Genomic DNA, 18742 nt, shown 5'->3' on the forward strand with positions numbered 1-18742 from the left:
TATTAAATGAAAAGATTAGCATGCCTTGGATGCTTTGCTGGGGCGTGATGAGATTTGCAGCAGATGAGTTGGTTGCTAGGCGATGCTAATGAAAAGCAGGCCCTGAAAACTGCTGTGCCGCGAAGGCCCAAAAGTTATCTTGCCTCCCTCCCCCATCCCCCACGCAACCTTCCAAATATTTATAAAATCCTCACCAGAAACAAAAAAGCCAGACACAGAGCTGGGCTTTTGACAGCTCTCTTTTCCTGAGCCGCTTGTATGAGACACACACACAGTCAGCTTTTTTCTTACAATTTTTTGCTTTTTTTTTTTTTAAAGCACCGGCTCCTCAACCCAGCCCAGTCTTGGATTTTGGAGTTCACTCGGAGTTTAAGGGCTGGCTGTGTGTGTGTTGGAGGGGGATGATGTGTGTTTGTTTTCTGTTTAATTCCATCCTTCAAGCTGAGATCTAACTCTTCTCTCTCCCCGCTTCCTCCCAACAAGCCTCCTTTCCCTTTCAAGGCCCTCAGACACAATGGGCTTATTTTCCCATGCTCCCTAGGAAAGCTTGGTATAGGCAAATGAAAGCTGCTGCCTCTGAGGACCCTTTTAAACTGAAAAATTGAGTATCGCTCAAGCTACAGAAATAATTCTGGCTATTTTTACAAATGACCCAAGTCTCACTTCCCTCCCCAGGAGTATCAGCATTCTTAGATTTCCTACCATCTGTCCCTTTTAATTTTTTTAAGTAACTTTAGTGCTGGTGTGACCACCTTGAAGGCTGATGTATTCTTCTGTTTATCAACAGAACAGCAGAGCAAGCTTTTCCTCATTGCCCTGTTAACTTATCTTGATCCTAAAGTGTGGAGGGACCACATCTAGAAGTGAAAGGTGATGTCTCCATGGCCCAGTCAGTCCAGAAACTGCTATTAAGGGGGTCAGTTAGTGCCAGTTGTGGTGGTGATGATCTCATGATGTACACATCTGTCCAAGTTAAAAAACACCCAGATCATTTCATATAGGCTGCCTAACAGTCATCAAGTAGTAACACCTTTTGGTTACTATGCTGGCCTGGTCTAGATTTAAACCAATGACCTACTGTAGTGATTAAAGACTCCATATCTGACTGTCTGTCTCTGTCTCATCCATGTGTTACCATGTCTTATTCTAAGGGGTCCATTCTCTCCTCAGTGTATATGTGTATTTCCCATGAATGCTACTAGGGAGTTGTGAGCATGAATCAGTGAGAGAAGAGAACTGAAAATTATTACAAAGACTTAGCTGAGGGTCTCAGTCAAAACTATACACGTCTCTGTTTGCCTCTGGGAATTACCTCTGGGGCACCTGGCAACAGGCACTATTTGAAGACAAGATACTGGGCTAGATGGACCTTTGGTCTGACCCAGTATGGCCATTCTTATGTAGAGCACCAATAATACATGAAGAGCGTAGAGAAGCTACTGGCACTTTGGGAAATGGAAACAAGGGTCTATTTTTATTATTTGTTTTGTTTTTTAACTACACTGGTTTTCCATACGCCTTTCTCCGTGACTCCAATATAAATTGCTCAGGTGGTCAGAGTTTGTGGTGCCAGGCACAATCTTGCAAAGACCATACTTTGGATGGCACAGGCCCATCTATTCTTTCCCTCCTTTGTCTGAATTGTGTTGGGGCCACTGGGTGGATGGAGGTGTCGTGTTTCAGATGAGCTATTAAACCAGGGTCTTGATCACATGTGGTGATTAAAGATCCCATAGCACTTTCCCCCAACTGTTAACCGTTCAGATATAAGTTTGGAGAATTACATTCTACACTATAAATACCCATGCAATTTTCAGTTGGATACACTATTCTTTTTCACTTCCTATCCTAAACTGTTGTGTAGTGTTGCTGTGCACTATTAAACAGCCATTGCATTCCACCACAGAAATGGCTGCATTTCAGTGATGGATGTGGTGATTCCTTTATGTAGTTTGTAAACTGCTTTGGAATGCTCCAGGACAAAGTGCTATACAGTATAAATGTAAAATAGTATCATCTCTCTAGATAATCATTTGGTGTTCTGTGTTGTTCCAACATTAGCAACCATCACCCCACCTTGCCCTGTATATAGGAGGGCTTTGATTACCAACAGAGCTGTGTTGCCCAAAAAATCCATCTGTATGGGCGCTTATTGAAATACCAAGTGTACTTAAGCTGTGACATTGTTTGCAGAAAAGACCTTATCTCCTCAGCTCCCATTAGTCAGTGTGTTCAGGAAACATTGCTTTGGGGTGCTACTTTGGGAACTACATAAAAAAACATGTGCAGATACTGCACAACATTTTCTATTAATAGTTAATTAGCTTAATAAAAACATCTGAATAATCAAGTTTTATTGGCAGGACTGCCCATAGAAAACAAATTTCACATTCACATGCATGATCATCTGTGGAAACTGTATTTTATAGTTCCATGTGTGAGAATGCACACATGAATTCTTATATGGTCATCCAATCAGGAAAGAAAAGGAGTACTTGTGGCACCTTAGAGACTAACAAATTTATTAGAGCATAAGCTTTCGTGAGCTACAGCTCACTTCATCGGATGCATCCGATGAAGTGAGCTGTAGCTCACGAAAGCTTATGCTCTAATAAATTTGTTAGTCTCTAAGGTGCCACAAGTACTCCTTTTCTTTTTGCGAATACAGACTAACACGGCTGCTACTCTGAAACCTGCAATCAGGAAAGAGAAGCAATACTATGTGATTTACCTGACCAGTCACAACAATATGCCCAGCTCAAAAAGCAACTGTTATTAAATAATCATATTTTTGATCAGTCCATGCTTATTAAGTCGCACACAAATTAATTGAATACGTTTGAATAATTAATATTTTGAGGGCATTTTAATTTTTAACTGACCTTCATTTAATACCTCCTTTGGCAAAGATAAAAGAATGAAATGCCCCCTACCTTCAAGGAGGTCTTGGCAGTTGTACCACAATGTTTGGGCTTATTTAGGGTTAACATTTGCAGCTGTTTGTTCTTCAGGATAAATCCATTATGTCATCTCATCTCACTGTGGTGTCATGGCAAAATTGTCATCATACTGTTGTGCAATATCACAGTGACATCATATCACAATACAGAGTGACCGCATCAAGACATAAGGTTATCATGTCACTATATGATGTCACAATGTGCCAATATTATGCTGGCATGAAATGGTTTTGGGAATCGTTGCAACTTGCAGGATATGAAATTAGGACGAATCTGTTGCAATTAGGATGATCCTACAAAGTTCAGAATGGTTGGCATCTGTAAGTAGCTAAATTATTTCAAACCTGTTATGATAAATTGCTCATCTCATTAGCAAGTCTTTGGCTCAATTGCTTCAAAGTGAAAAGTTCTAGACAGTAATCCTCCCCTTCTCTCATCTAGGGCTTGATCCTGTGCCCATTGAAGGGAATGGTAAAGCTCCTATTAACTTCAGTGGGGAAGGATCAGGCACATAGTAATCTTTTGGTGTGAATGCTAGTGGATATGTGCAATTTGGTAGGCCTAGTTTATTGAGTTATTTCACTTGTACCTCAAAGTAACATTTCCTGTTCCACAACTGCCGTTGCCAGTACCACACATTGTTTAGAGAAGGTCCTCCCTAGATTCACACACACACTCAATTGATCATGAATGAACCTCAGAGCAGTTATTAATCTTATTGCCCTGATGCACTCTAAACCTTCTTCTAATCCAGCTTCTGTTTTCATGGACAATGAATGCAGTGGATGAAGGCAGGATCAGTGCCAATGTGGAGCTGCCCTTTTTACTAGTTATTACAGCAGGGGTTTGTACATCAACAGCAGTGCTTCTTCCTTTAGCATATTAAGGGAGCGGGGAGTGAAGGGGAATTAAAAGGGTCAGAAGTAATGCTCTAGGAGGGATGATAGAGTTTCACCCTGGCTTTTGGTGCCTCGTGAATTTCTGGATTGGGCTCCTTGTATTTAATGACTGACTTAACAAGACGTTGCAACCCTCCTGCCATTTGGAGAGCAATGAAGAGCTCAACAAGAATTAAGAAAGAGTGCATTGTGCCTTTGATCCAATGGGCAGTATTAAATCTGCTAGGCTGTGAAATAAAATCTCAGTGGAGCCTCAGTTCACTTTCTAAGAGGCTAAATACTGAGTTATAAGTTCCCTTTTCTCTGCCATTGGTTGTAGATTATTCTTCCTTATGTACTGCCAGTGGTGCTGTGGAGAAATAGAGCCTTCATGAGCCCAAACTGGTTATAAGCAGCTGGTTGAGACCAGTTAGAGGCCTGCAGTTGGAATAGCAGGAAGCTAGATGCTGCTTGAGTCTTTTTGTTCTTTCTTGTGCTTTGAAGTGTCTCTCTGCCTCACACACAATGCTAAAGCCTTGCTGCATGCCCACAGAGGAAAGCCAAAACTGGTGGTGGTGCTTTTTTGTCAATGTTTTGAGCAGCATTTGCATGTCAGGACTGGGTCCAGTGCCATTACTTTATGCCTTCTGGAACCATGGGTGTTGGAACAATTTTTATAGTGGGGGTGCTGATAATGGAAACCATGGAAACAATGTATTTGATGTATTTTATTACTACTTCAACACGGGGGATGCAATAGCACCCCCGGCACCCCATAGTTCCAGCACCACTATCTGAAACCTTATCCAAATCCCAGTCAGCACTGCATGCAAGTAGTCGACTCCAAAGCTGGTAGAGTGAAGAAGTCCACTGCCATGCAATCATCCCTTGAGATAGTTTTACTTGGATCAGGAGATGGTCCGAGAACAAAGTTAAGTATGAGGAATATTTTACAGCAACTAATCAATGGAGCTTCAAGCAGTGACCATCCCTTCCTTTTCAAAGCAGCCTCTCTAACAAAAAAGTAAAGTGTTGGAAGGAGTGTAGTGGAGCTGGACAAGCTGGCAAATAGCCACCTTGGGAGCGACCAATTTCTTGAATACTCAATACTGAGGCAACTTAGCACTCAGGTCTGAAAATGAAGTACTAAGCTCCAATTGGGATTTTGGGATTCAGAATCTAAACAAGTCCAAATATGAAAATCCATACATTTGTGCCTAAAGAGTTGTTTGTTTGAACATCTGATCACTTTAGCCACACTCCTCCAGCTTTGTCTGCTCCCACTCTGCTGCTGTTGTGGAGGAGCTGTTGTGTCTCCATGGTTAATGTTGCAGTGAGAATTCCAATCAAAACCATATGTTCCCCCCCCCCGCCCCACTCTAACTTTCTGTAGAAAGGCAATTGATATGAAAATGACTGTGCTTAGTTTAAGGAAGGGGAAGGATTTTACTGAGATTTTTTTCAAACTTGCAAGATGAATACTCAAACCTTAGCCCTTTTTGAAATGTAAAATAAAGATCTTGTGATTTTTTTCCAGCCACCACTAACTGAAACAGAATACTCTGTAAACTCAAACATTCATTCCTAGATTGTTTCCCATTCCCATGCATAGTATGGGCTGTTGGAATGTTGGTTTTGAAACAAAAATGGTGTTTTATGGATTATTCATAGACATTAAGGTCAGAAGGGACCATTATGATCATCTAGTCTGACCTCCTGCACAATGCAGGCCACGGAATCTCACCCACCCACTCCTGCGATTAGATCTCTACCTGCCACTTAGTGGTAAAAATTTTAATTACCATTAATTAAAGTTTTAATGAATGAAGTTTTAATTGCTTGGTGAATAAAGTTTTCTTTACTAAGCATGTAGCAACTGAAGTTTTAACATGGTACAGTAAGTGACTAATTGTCAGCTACTGGGATTCAGGGAGTACTGTGTGGGTTTGGAGGGATTAGGAAAGGCTTCAATCTCTGGTGTGCAGGGACTTTAGTACCCAGCAGTTCTGATGAGATACAGTGGTTAGAACCTCCACTCCAGGGGACTTTATATGGCCCAGCAGAGCTGGGGTCCCCTCCTGTAGGCCTCAACAGAGGGACACCGAAACTGTAATTTACACAGTACTTCAAATATAGGAGTGGAAAGGGAAGAGCTGCATTCAGGAAGGCCAAACTATTGTTTGGAACTGAGGTGTACAGGGGTAGTGGTGACTGTCAAAAGGGAATAAAGAAAATAAAGTGAAATATCATGAAGGGAGAAGGGAAGCAGTCATGCAGAAGGCAATGAAGATTTGTGAGATTTTTGGAATAGTCTGCCAAGGGGGACCAGAGAAAGCACTATTATCTGAGATTTAAAATTAGACCATACAAAACAATGGAAAATCCACTGCACTAGCCCCTTTGGGGGAGACTAGATAAACCACCAGGTCTCCTTTTGCCCTTTGAAAATTTACTTACTCTTTTGCAACTATCCCTGAACATTTCCATTCCAAATAATCATTTGCCCTCCCTGAATATGAGAACTCTTCCCCTCCCCCTCCGTCTTCCCTTTTAAGAAAGGAGCTGTATTTGATGCATTGTGTAAGTTGTCTCTGAAGCTGTATATTGATCCCAGGGGTGAGAGCTCACAGTACTGATGAGGGTATGAGTGATCAACTACAGGCGTTCCTGTTGCTGGGTTTGCTGACGGCCTGACCATTTTTAAGACTTCAACAGATGTTTCTGTTTAGAAACTATTGGCATCTTTATGGACTGTTTTTTCCATTCTTCCCTCTCCCCCTGTGTCCCAGCAGCAATGAATTATGTAAGACTACATTCCAACCTTTTCCATATTAATATTTCGGTAGACACATCCCTAAGAAGTGGATCCATGTTTTCCTCTCATACTTCTGAGGGCATGGACACTTTCTTGCATGTGTGTGCATGCACATTCACCCAGAGACCATTAAAACACATACACACGTGCTCTCTCACATCCTCAGAAGTTTATTTGCTTCTTTAATTCATTCAAAACTCCAAAAAGCAGACACTAAACATGGCCCATGGATAGTTTCAAGTTTTTCCTTGGTCTTCATATTACAGTCCTACTTGCTATGCTCTGTGCATAGTACCTACACCAATGAGCTAAGTTCTATCTGCATTTGTATCTTCGCACAACTGACTACACTGCTGGTGCTTAACAAATAGCAATAAATAATAATAAGCAATGGAAATAGATATAGCAGTTGCTGTTTCTGTTTGCAGCCAGACTTGCAACTGCACTAACAAACGTGATCCCAGATTTAGTGATTTAGCTGACTTATTAAAAAATAAATCATTCAGACAATTGTGTGTGGGCTACATGCACTAAACCAGTTTATTTGCATTCTTGATAAAATAATCCCAAAAAGTACACTGTGTAATGTGTACAGGCCAAACTGGTGCTATCTGGTTATACTTAACCGGTTTACATTTTGCTGAAAAATTTAAAATCTGGCAATTGGTTGGATTAAATTTTGAAAAAGATTATGTAAGTAGTGTGTGCAGGGCAATATGCAAAACATTTTACCCGATGATTCATGAATTGGACGCATTTTCCTCTTCAGGAAACTTGGTGTGGCACAATCATTTTTCATACTCGCTACTTGTCTATCATCTCTTCCTCCTCCTTTCCCTTTTTTATAAATCTGATTTAAGCCTTCAGTTTTTTAAATTTACTTAAGGTAACTAACTAAGATTGCTGGAGGTGTCCCTATTCTGCTATGTTTAGGTTTCCCTCTGGATTTGAACATACCAGGATTTTTGACCTGGGATTTTGGACTGGCCCAGTTTAAAGACATTGCAGACACTGAGAGCAGAAGTATATCGAAGCATTACCATAGTCTAAGGGAGTTTTTGCACTGAGCTCATCTGTGAGGATTGAATCTGTGACCTTTGATACAGAAAGTGGCCTCTACTAATTAAGCTAAAGAATCATAGAATATCGGGGTTGGAAGGGACCTCAGGAGGTCATCTAGTCCAACCCCCTGCTCAAGGCAGGACCAATCCCCAACTAAATCATCCCAGTCAGGGCTTTGTCAAGCCTGATCTTAAAAACCTCAAAGGAAGGAGATTCCACCACCTCCCTAGGTAATGCATTCCAGTGCTTCACCACCTTTCTAGTGAAAAAGTTTTTCCTAATATCCAACCTAAACCTCCCCCACTGCAACTTGAGACCATTTCTCCTTGTCCTGTCATCTACCACCACTGAGAACAGTCTAGATCCATCCTCTTTGGAACCCCCTTTCAGGTAGTTGAAAGCTGCTATCAAATCCCCCCTCATTCTTCTGCAGACTAAACAATCCCAATTCCCTCAGCATCTCCTCATAAGTCATGTGTTCCAGTCCCCTAATAATTTTTGTTGCCCTCCGCTGGACACTTTCCAATTTTTCCACATCCTTTTTGTAGTGTGGGGCCCAAAACTGGATACAGTACTCCAGATGAGGCCTCACCAATGTCGAATAGAGGGGAACTATCACATCCCTCGATTTGCTGGCAGTGCCCCTACTTATACAGCCCAAAATGTCGTTAGCCTTCTTGGCAATACGGGCACACTGTTAACTCATATCCAGCTTCTCATCCACTGTAACCTCTAGGTCCTTTTCTGCGGAACTGCTGGCTAGCCATTCAGTCCCTAGTCTGTAGCGGTGCATGGGATTCTTCCATCCTAAGTGCAGGACTCTGCACTTGTCCTTGTTCAACCTCATCAGATTTCTTTTGGCCCAATCCTCTAATTTGTCTAGGGCCCTCTGTATCCTATCCCTACCCTCCAGTGTATCTACCACTCCTCCCAGTTTAGTGTCATCTGCAGACTTGCTGAGGGTGCAGTCCACACCATCCTCCAGATCATTAATTAAGATATTGAACAAAACCAGCCCCAGGACCGACCCTTAGGACACGCCGCTTGATACCAGCTGCCAACTAGACATGGAGCCATTGATCACTACCCGTTGAGCCTGACGATCTAGCCAGCTTTCTATCCACCTTATAGTTCATTCATCCAGCCCATACTTCTTTAACTTGCTGGCAAGAATACTGTGGGAGACAGTATCAAAAACTTTGTTAAAGTCAAGGAATAACACATCACTGGTTTCCCCTCATCCACAGAGCCATTTATCTTGTCATAGAAGGCAATTAGATTAGTCAGGCATGACCTGCCCTTGGTGAATCCATGCTGACTGTTCCTGATCACTTTCCTCTCCTCTAAGTGCTTCAGAATTGATTCCTTAAAGACCTGCTCCATGATTTTTCCAGGGACTGAGGTGAGCTGACTGACCTGTAGTCTCCGGATCCTCCTCCTTCACTTTTTTAAAGATGGGCACTACATTAGCCTTTTTCCAGTCATCCAGGACCTCCCCCAATTGCCATGAGTTTTCAAAGATAATGGCCAATGGCTCTGCAATCAGATCCGCCAACACCTTTAGCACTCTCGAATGCAGTGCATCCGGCACCATGGACTTTGATTTAGTTGGGGATTGGTCCTGCTTTGAGCAGGGGGTTGGACTAGATGACCTCCTGAGGTCCCTTCCAACCCTGATATTCTATGATTCTATGATTTGTGCTCATCCAGCTTTTCTAAATAGTCCCAAACCACTTCTTTCTCCACAGAGGGCTGGTCACCTCCACCCCATGCTGTGCTGCCCAGTGCAGTAGTCTGGGAGCTGACCTTGTTCGTGAAGACAGAGGCAAAAGGTGTGACTTCATTACTTGGTAGCTACAGTAGGCTCTTACTTTTCCTGTGGACTATCTAGTAGAAAAGGACATGATGCTCTTAGCCAGTTTGTTAACTGGGGTGGGTGGTTGGTTCAGGCCCTTCTGTAGTTATTGCAGCAAACCTGCTCTGTAAATCCTCCTTGTATCCTTCTGCTACAGAAGTACATTTTAAGAAATGTAATTTGTTCTTTGCTAGTATAATTTTCTTATTGTCCATCGCTGTGAATGTGAATATCTTGTCCTAATTGAATAGGGTTCAATATTTCCAGCTATGTTTGAAATGAGCTTTTTGGCTTTTTAATTTTTTTGTGAATCTTCTGTAGCTGAAAGGTGCTGAATGGACAGCCTTGGGGGCTAACATCTTCCATGTATCTATATTGTAGGTACAGCTCAGGCAACAACTGTGCAAAACCCAAGACCCCTCACATTACCTTACCAATGTGCCTCAGCCCTGACCTGAAGGGATCACTGCTAGAGTACAAAACTGAGTCCATAGTCCATTTATTTCTTGGCCTCTCAACTGAGACTGCCTAACAAGGGAACCAGTAGCAATGATAAGGAGTACTTGTGGCACCTTAGAGACTAACAAATTTATTTGAGCATAAGCTTTCGTGAGCTACAGCTCAAATAAATTTGTTAGTCTCTAAGGTGCCACAAGTACTCCTTTTCTTTTTGCAACTACAGACTAACATGGCTGCTACTCTGAAACCTGTCAGTAGCAATGATGGTTTTAATGATGTGGCCTTGTAGAGCTGATGAAAAGATTCTAGCAGTTAGTCTTCTGCCTGTGAAGAGTTAGAGCATGGCATTGGCAGTGCAAGCATTCCTTATGCTATCCTGCTTTTAGGCCTTTTTAAAGTCCATCTCTACCAATGAAGAGGATAGAGACATGGTGGGGAATATCTTTTATTAGACCAACTTCTGTTGGTGAGAGAGACAAACTTTGTACAATAGACGGTTTGGTTTGGCTTTGTATTTTTTAACTCTTATCAATAGATAAGATATTACTGTTTGAGCGGTTATTCTCTATACTTTTAATGGGGAATACCACTGGAACTGGCAATATTTTTCTTACTGATTAAAAGGAAAAAAATGTTGTAACTGTACCCCTATGCTATACAAAGCTTGATGTTTTATTAACACCTTAGAAATATTAGTGGCACGAATCCTAAACACAGCCTGTTTTTGTTATTACCATTATTTTTAGGAAATAGTATTTTACAGATAGTCATACAGCAAGCTAGTGGAGAGCCAGCATTAGAACTCAGGAATTCCTGGCTCCCTGTCCTGGTCTTACTCTACTACACCACACTGTTTTCTGCTTTTTCTATGGAGAGTTAACTTCACTTCAGGTTCTAGCAGAAGATGCCAAGCTATGAGCCCTTATCCAAGAACAAAGATCTGAAAAAACCCCAAATGGAGCACATAAACAGACTTGCCAAGGAACCTGATACTCTCTTTTCACAGAGGTCTCGGTGCTGAAGGTCTGCTCAGACCTCTCCCCGTTAAAGACCAACTCTCCCAGCTACCTGGTGGCTCACTGGCTGAAGGCTTTTGGCAAGCCCTGTTTTGTATGATTGTATGGCTGATGATGCATTTTTACAGGTTTATTATATTTCCCCATATTCTGAGAACTGATCATTCCACCGTCAACAAACAAATCTCTTTGCCCAGTTTTCCTTTAGCAACTTAGTGCTCCCATACTATAGGGAGCTGTATAAAACAGTGTTTACACTTTCTGCGATTATAAGAACATTAACATATAAACAGAGGGGAGATTTAAATAGGCTAAAATAACCCCAGCCTGGCCTGTTGGGAAGGGGTGACAAGCTGCTTTTTCAGTGTTCTCGCCAAGGATGTCAACTTTTCTGTAGGTTTATTGCATGAATGAAAGGCTTAAGGGGATGGAAAGCTTTTGTCTGACAAAAGGAGGATCCATCAGGCTTAGAAATGGACTGAATGATGTCTTGCCTATAGAGATTTCCCTATGAGCATGTTGTGGGGTGGGGGGAGGGCAAAGGCAGGGGGTATTCCATTAGAAATCACTGGTGAGACCTTGGAAAGAATTCTCATACAATACTAGATCTGCCCAAGTGCTAAGAATGTGATTATTGCACATGGAACAAGCATGTGGCCTTAGGAAAAGAAGTACAAAATAACCTTGGTTTTGTGTAGTATCATTAATACACACTGCATCTCGAATGCTTTACAGTAAAATAATAAAGAAAATCATTTACCTCTCCTATCTTATCTATATATGCTATCCATCCACCCATTGTATTTCAAAGGTGCGCATCACCAGTGAGCAATAAGTACTAATATTGGGGGTTACTACCAAATGACTCATCTTTCTTCTTATCATTAATGCAATTTTTCAAAACTGTGTGTGTTTTATTATAACTAAAATATTGAAAATAAAATAAACAATAGCACAAAAGAGAGAAATGAAGAGAATGAGACAAGGGAGGAAAAAGGGGTTCTCACCACCAGGGGTGAGACTATGTGAAGTAACAGGCCAGAGATCAGTACCAGATGAAAAGGGAGAGAGGAGTAATGAGAGATGAGAGTAGGATGGTGCAAATCTCTGTAGCATTTTAAAAACAAAGAGGGCAGTTCTGAAGTGGGTTATTCTGAAGTGAACGAAAGAAACCATTAGTTGCAAAGTACTGTATATTATACACTTTTTTTTTTGTTACCTTCCCTTATTTTGCTGAGGGATGAAACCCATCTTGTCCTGGTGCAATGTCGTCATGTCATAGATCAATAGATAGCATAGCCTGAGCAAGCTACTTGGTATTCCAATCTGACCCTGATATTTCACAGGACACCTCCCAAGTTTAACTGGTTTAAATATCAGCTAGTGCAGATGCCTTAAACCTTCCTTGGAGTCCCAAAGCAATTTCTCACCCACTGCACAAATTCAGGGCTCTCATAAATATCCTTCCAATGGGATAAAGAATTAGGACTCCTAAAATTTCAAGACTTCATTTAAAAATTATATTACATTGAACAGGATGGCTCAGTACTAGCCAATGGGACATAGAGATTCTCATTTCTAGGTATCAGTTTGAATCTGACCTAAGTTGACAGTCCCTCTTACATTATCATCTGATGTTTGTTCTAGTGACCATGTGAAATGAGAGGTTTTTTGTAAGGGATGTGCATAGGCTCTTATGAAGTCCCAAAGGACAAGTGTCAGCATTACCAAACCCCTCACCATAACTGGTACAAATCACTACTTTAGTTGGCAGGCTGACCAGAGTGGGTCATGGATTGAATAGGCCATGGAGAGTTAACTCCCCACCCACTCCTAGAGGCGTGAGGCACAGAAACAGTGGGTGTGAAGAGAAACATGCCCTGCTGCTGTTTTTGCCATACCCGTTCTGTGAGTAGAAGGTTTCAGGCTTCAGGGCTGTTGGTCCATCATCTTGCATGAGCAAAAGCAGCCCATTTATTACAGGTAGGTTGGTAAATTATGGTGGAAGCCAGTACAGGGATAGGGTGGAGGCAAGCTAAAGTGCTGAACTGGCCTTGGGACTGGATTTGAGTCCACCCGCTGTGCCTTCCCTCCACTGGGGGTTGATAAATATCCTCCTTCCCCCAGCCCCATTTTCCACTGCAGAGAGCAGAGACAAGGGGACCCTTTCATCTTGGCACAGCCCTCTGCTGATTAATGTGATGCAATGTTCCCATGTAGGCAGAGGCAGCAGTATGTCAATGTAATTAGGAGCGAGATAATGAATGCTTTAGAGGCTATTCAAGCACTGCTGCCCACCTCCCTGCAGAACGAGGCTCTTTCTCAGCAGTTAAGCCAAGTGGAAGGAAGGGCGGCAGAAATCTCATTGGCTCCCTGCTTAATTGTACTGGAAACCGGGGCCTCACACTACAGAAAAGAAGAGTAAGGGTTGGTAGGGGAGAGATGGGCAAGTGGGTTTCCTCTAACATTACAGGACCAAAGTTTTGTTGTTATTTTTAATGTGTTTGACCTTGTGGCAGAAGAAGCTTTAAGCATGCACATCTTGGCTTTGTGTGTGCGTGCCTTTTTTGTTTCAAATCATATGAGAAAGCCATCATTTAATAAGCATAAGACTTTGCCTTCTCAGTAACCCAGGGGCAAAGATGCTGCTGCTGCTGCTTCGTGGCCTTTGAAATGTGGGAAACAAGCCAGAGACACAATAGGTTTATTCTTTATTGTGAGACTTTACAGTTACAGCACCATTGTCTAGTTAATAGTTGCAAAAAGGACACTCCCCTTCTCCTGACCCCTATGCACACACAGGGAAAACAACCCATTGGTTCTAAACACTGCTACCCAAACTTCCCCAGATTCATATGAGAATCAAATGAGAAAGAAGCTGAAAGTTTGGCTGATCAGCTTGAAGCCAGTGAATCCATCCTTTTTATTAGAAATTAAGTTTACTCCCCATATGGTTTCCTAGATTATTTCTGATGTTTGCTAATGAAAAATCATTTTAAACTTCATAACTGAACACACAGCAGGCTAAATTCAGCTAAATGCAGTCAGATGTTAGCAGGTATAACTCCCAGAAGAACCAAATTCACCGGTAATATAAATGTGGTGTAAATTCCACTGTAAATTAGTCAGAATACAGCTTTGAACTAGATGATAAAGTGAAGAAATTTGCAATGATTTGGTATTGTCGGTGTGCAAACTGAGTGCAACTTTCGCAGCAAGGGGCCAATGGAGAATTGGGAATAAAATAAAGTAATGCTCACACATGTTCAGATTTATGCCTGATCCATCCCAACAATCCCTAGAGTAAAATTCAACACTAGTATAAATAGGTACATTCCCGTTAGCTTAAGTGATAAAATTGATCCCCACAGAATACCAAAATGGGGTAAGGCACACTTTATTTTGCACACACACTGAGTGCCAAATGGATGCAAGTTACATTACTACATCACTTGCTCTCATTTTTAATCAACCCAATATGTAACTAAAACCACCATTTATTGCTGGTTTTCACCCAGTTATCAGATAGTGGAAGCTCCTTGTGTAATTTTCAGGCTTTTCTTGCATATATAGAGCCAAAGGAAGAGATGGAATTGGATATGTAACATGATGATGCAGTTATGACAAGATCAGATTTTCCCCCCACCAGAAATGTATATTCACAACCACATACCACGTGCAACTGGAGTTAGTGGTAGGCAAGGCAGTTGTACAAAACAATCAAAGCCACCATTCTGTTGCTATCTCCCAGAATTCCCATAGAGCTATCCAATTGTACACAGACACACATTAACTGATATACTTGCACACACACTCATTACACCTCATTTTGGTCATGCTGTACCAATGCACAAAATACCACTCACACATGCTCGCTATGGCACTCGCATTTCCTGGGCCTCTCACGTTTGCCATTTATTTTTATTCCTTTTCTCTCTCTCTCATGCCTGAGATCCGGAGAGTAAAAGTTGAGGAGTGGACAGTGGAAGTAAAGTCAAGATAGCCCTGTCCAACCTGAGGGACGCACAGAAAATAAGTAACATAAAGGAGAAATACCAGAACCCCATTCCTAAAGCAGATTAAAATGTTTTCCAGAGTCTCCTCCTATTGATGAAGCTGGCTGGCAGGAAGTGATGCAACATGATGTAAGTGTTTCTTCCACTAGAAGAAATACAGAATGTCCTCCAGAAGGTGCAAAGTCATTGATGGCATAAACTGTAGGTCTATAAATCATAGTATCTCTAAATATATCATAGGCAAACCTGCTGATGAAAAAACATTTGGTGATCTAACTGATGACTTCAAGTTTCGTTCCTGTGCCAGTGAGCAGATTCTATCTGTGACTGATACTAAAAGAAATATGCACAAGAAAGAGCTAGACAAGAACCAGGATTAATTTGACAGGTTTCAGAGTAGCAGCTGTGTTAGTCTGTAGTTGCAAAAAGAAAAGGAGTACTTGTGACACCTTAGAGACTAACAAATTTATTTGAGCATAAGCTGTAGCTCACGAAAGCTTATGCTCAAATAAATTTGTTAGTCTCTAAGGTGTCACAAGTACTCCTTTTCTTTTTTAGGATTAATTTGGTGTGTTGTAGAAGGATGCAACATATCCCTACCCTACAATTTACCTGATGATGAAAACAAACCTCACCAGATTCTTATTTGAAGGGCTACTTATTCAGCATCTACTATGCATCTTCTGAAGGATTTACCACAAAGTTCCACTGATGTGACCGCTCTCAGGGCAACACATGAAGACACTGACACTTCTATAGTCACATGACTTTAATGGCATTTGCAATTTAGTTGTGTCTGCAAGAACACAGATGTTCTGTCCCTGCTAATCACTGACTCCTCCCACACCCGTGTTTATTATTCAAAATGCTGAGTAAAGTTGGTTACAGCCACGAAATGAAAATATATTTCCATGGAAACTGTCTTGCAGAAGCTGCCATGTGAATCTCAGACATCTCTGCTGCCTTCCATGTCCTGACAGGATGAGATACTAGGTTAGATCTGCAGGGGTGGTGCAGCTTTTTTTAGTGAAACTGCCAATATACTGTGGCTGCAAAACTGGTCCGAATTTCCTAGGGAGGATCGCTGCAGCACAAGTGTAATCCTGAAGTGGCATAGAGCCAACATTGGGATTTATATGCCATATACTCTCTTTGCTGCCACCATAGCAAGGGAAAGGGAGTTTGGACTGGGCCACTTCTATGTTATACCACTCCCAGCCTACGTTTTCTGGCTCTTAGGGCTCTTACAGGCCAGCGTAAATCAGAGCAGTCTTCAGGCTGCTCTAGGACAGCCTGGGGAAGAAGAGGTACTCAGAATAGCATCAGGATCAGAGCAGTGTAAGGGTGAGTTTTAATAACTACCTTTGAACACCACTTGGCCTGGTTCTTCACTGCCCTGTGCATCTTGGGATGCAAAGTGAGTTCAAATTGGGTGCAAAATGCTATCAGATTAGAATGGTAACAGTTTATACTCACTTTGCATTCACTGTGCACAGGTGTAAATGAATACACAAGATGCAAGGCACTGGAGAAGCAGTCCCTTCCTCTGACTTGTTCTCTGCAGGCCAGAATCTAGCCTATCATATAGCGTTCTGGAGGGGCAAAGGGGCTATAAAGCTGTCTTACTCAACCATCTGTGGACTGCTCCAGTGTGGAGGAATCCCCAGGTGGCATGGAGCTAGCATGGCTGGCTCTGTGCCACTCCCTTCCCTGCCCATAGTACGAGGGATAGAGCCAAGGAAAAGGGGCATGGCAAGAGTTCTGTTGCACTCCAGCAATCGCCAGCAGCCAGAATGTCCCTTGGCACAACTCAGAGCAGCCCTCAGAGGGCTGTTAGTTGTGTCAGGCAAAGAAAACTCCCAAAATGATGTTAAACTTCCCCAAAATCCCACCCACACAATATGTATTTGGACAGCTACTCCTTCCTACCAGGAGCCAAATAACACATTGGTTCCTTTCCTGCAGGGCTGGAGTCAGTTTTAAATGGGCATTCCAGGTGATGGGCATTTCACCATTTCCATTGGAATGTGATCTACAGTCTCATAATATGGCAGATGAGGAGCTACTATGTAATAATCTAAGAATAGGGAGATATGATAATTTTATGAATACTATGTGTAACCTGGTCAGGGAGGTAGTTACTGTATTACTGAGTTATTTAACTTTCCTCTGTGACTGTATTGGTTTATTTTAATAGAGGTGCTGTTGGAAAAACAAGTAGGAAAGCAACAGAGTGGCTCTAGATCAGTGGTCTCCAACCTTTTTCAACACAAGATAACTTTTTAAATTTAAGTGCAACCCAGGATTTACCCTGCCCCTTCCCCAAGGTCCCACCATGCTCACTCCATCCCCACTCCCTCCGTCGCTCGCTCTCCCCCACTCTCACTCACTTTCACTGGGCTGGGGCAGGGGGTTGGGGTGCGGGAGGGGGTACAGGCTCTGGGCTGGGGCCAAGGGGTTTGGAGTGTGGGAGAGGCTCTGGGCTGAGCCTGGTGCAGGGAGTTGGGGTGCAGGAGAGGGTGAGGGGTGCAAGCTCTGGGAGGGAGTTTGGTTACAGGAGGTGGCTCTGATCTGGGGCAGGATGTTGGGCTATAGAAGGGGATACAGGGTGCTGGCTCTGGGAGGGGGCTCAGGGCTGGGGCAGGGGGTTGGGGTGTAGGAGGGGATTTGGGGTGCAGGCTCAGGGCTGGGGCAGGTGGTTGGGGTGCAGGAGGGGGTTCAGGGTGCAGGAGTTGGTATGGGGTGCTGGCTCCAGGAGGGGGCTCAGGGCTAGGGCAAGGGCTTGGGTAGGGAGTTGGAGTGCGGGAGGGGTGTGGGCTCCCACTGGGCAGCACTGAACTCAGGTGGCTCCCAGTCAGTGTCGCAGCGGGGCTAAGGCAGGCTTCCTGCCTGTTCCAGCCCTGCGCCGTTCCCTGCTCACAGGGATTTGCTGGCCGATTCCAGGAGCGGCGCAGGGCCAGGGCAGGCAGGGAATTGCCGGACTTTTAGCATCTGGAGATGGACTGTCAGAGGCTCCAGGATCGACCAGTCGATCGTGATCTACTGGTTGGTGACCACTGCTCTAGATGAGCAACCTCCCAACACTTGGGGGTCAGTTACAGGATAATGGCCTATTTCCAGGCTCCATCCCAAAGTTACAAAGCAGTTTTACCAAGCTGAGAGCCTAGAAATCAAAGGGACACTAAACAGTTCAAAAGACCCTCTGGAAAGAGTGAGGGAATTGTGAATGTGCTATTCCTGGGCATGGAACACAGACACTTACCCTGCAGGATGTCTGAAAGCAACTCGGGCCTTCTCCAACTTCCAGGGACCAGTAAACTTTAGAGAAAGCAGGCATGCGTAGAGACTGGTTATTATTTTAAGGTCTGTTTTCTCTGGGATGTTTGAGTTTTAAATAAACAAATCTTTGCTTTAAGAAGGCTGTCTGGTGACTGGACACCACTTGTCATAGCTCCTGGAAGGGAAAGGACTACAGGTACTGAACCTAGCTAGAACCTGCTGAGGTAATCACAGCTAGCTGCTGGGGACTGCAGCCAAGGCATGTTCTAAAAGTGAGAAAATCGCATAATTCCATCCCAAGAGAGGAAATATTTCAAGGCCTGAGACCTCAGAGGGGGGGTGTTCAAGTAGACCAGGAGGGGTCAGAGATTCAGTAAGCCCAGTAACTGACACATAGATCCA

At 42.9% G+C, this 18742-nt stretch overlaps 1 protein-coding gene across 5 annotated transcripts in view; it reads left to right on the forward strand.

The window, feature by feature from the left end:
• The window catches only part of RAD51B (RAD51 paralog B), a 634909-nt gene that overhangs the window by 532505 nt on the left and 83662 nt on the right, over nt 1–18742 (forward strand). The window contains exon 11 of one of the 5 annotated variants that reach the window (XM_043517415.1): nt 788–870. The exons of the other annotated variants lie outside the window; for them this stretch is intronic. Coding sequence (XP_043373350.1) covers nt 788–861 — 74 coding nt within the window. The 3' untranslated portion in view covers nt 862–870. Of the gene's footprint in view, nt 1–787; nt 871–18742 lie in introns of those variants that run through there. 5 annotated transcript variants of the gene reach the window in all.

The sequence above is a fragment of the Dermochelys coriacea genome, chromosome 6 (genome assembly GCF_009764565.3).
Source record: "Dermochelys coriacea isolate rDerCor1 chromosome 6, rDerCor1.pri.v4, whole genome shotgun sequence".
Lineage (NCBI taxonomy): Eukaryota > Metazoa > Chordata > Testudines > Dermochelyidae > Dermochelys > Dermochelys coriacea.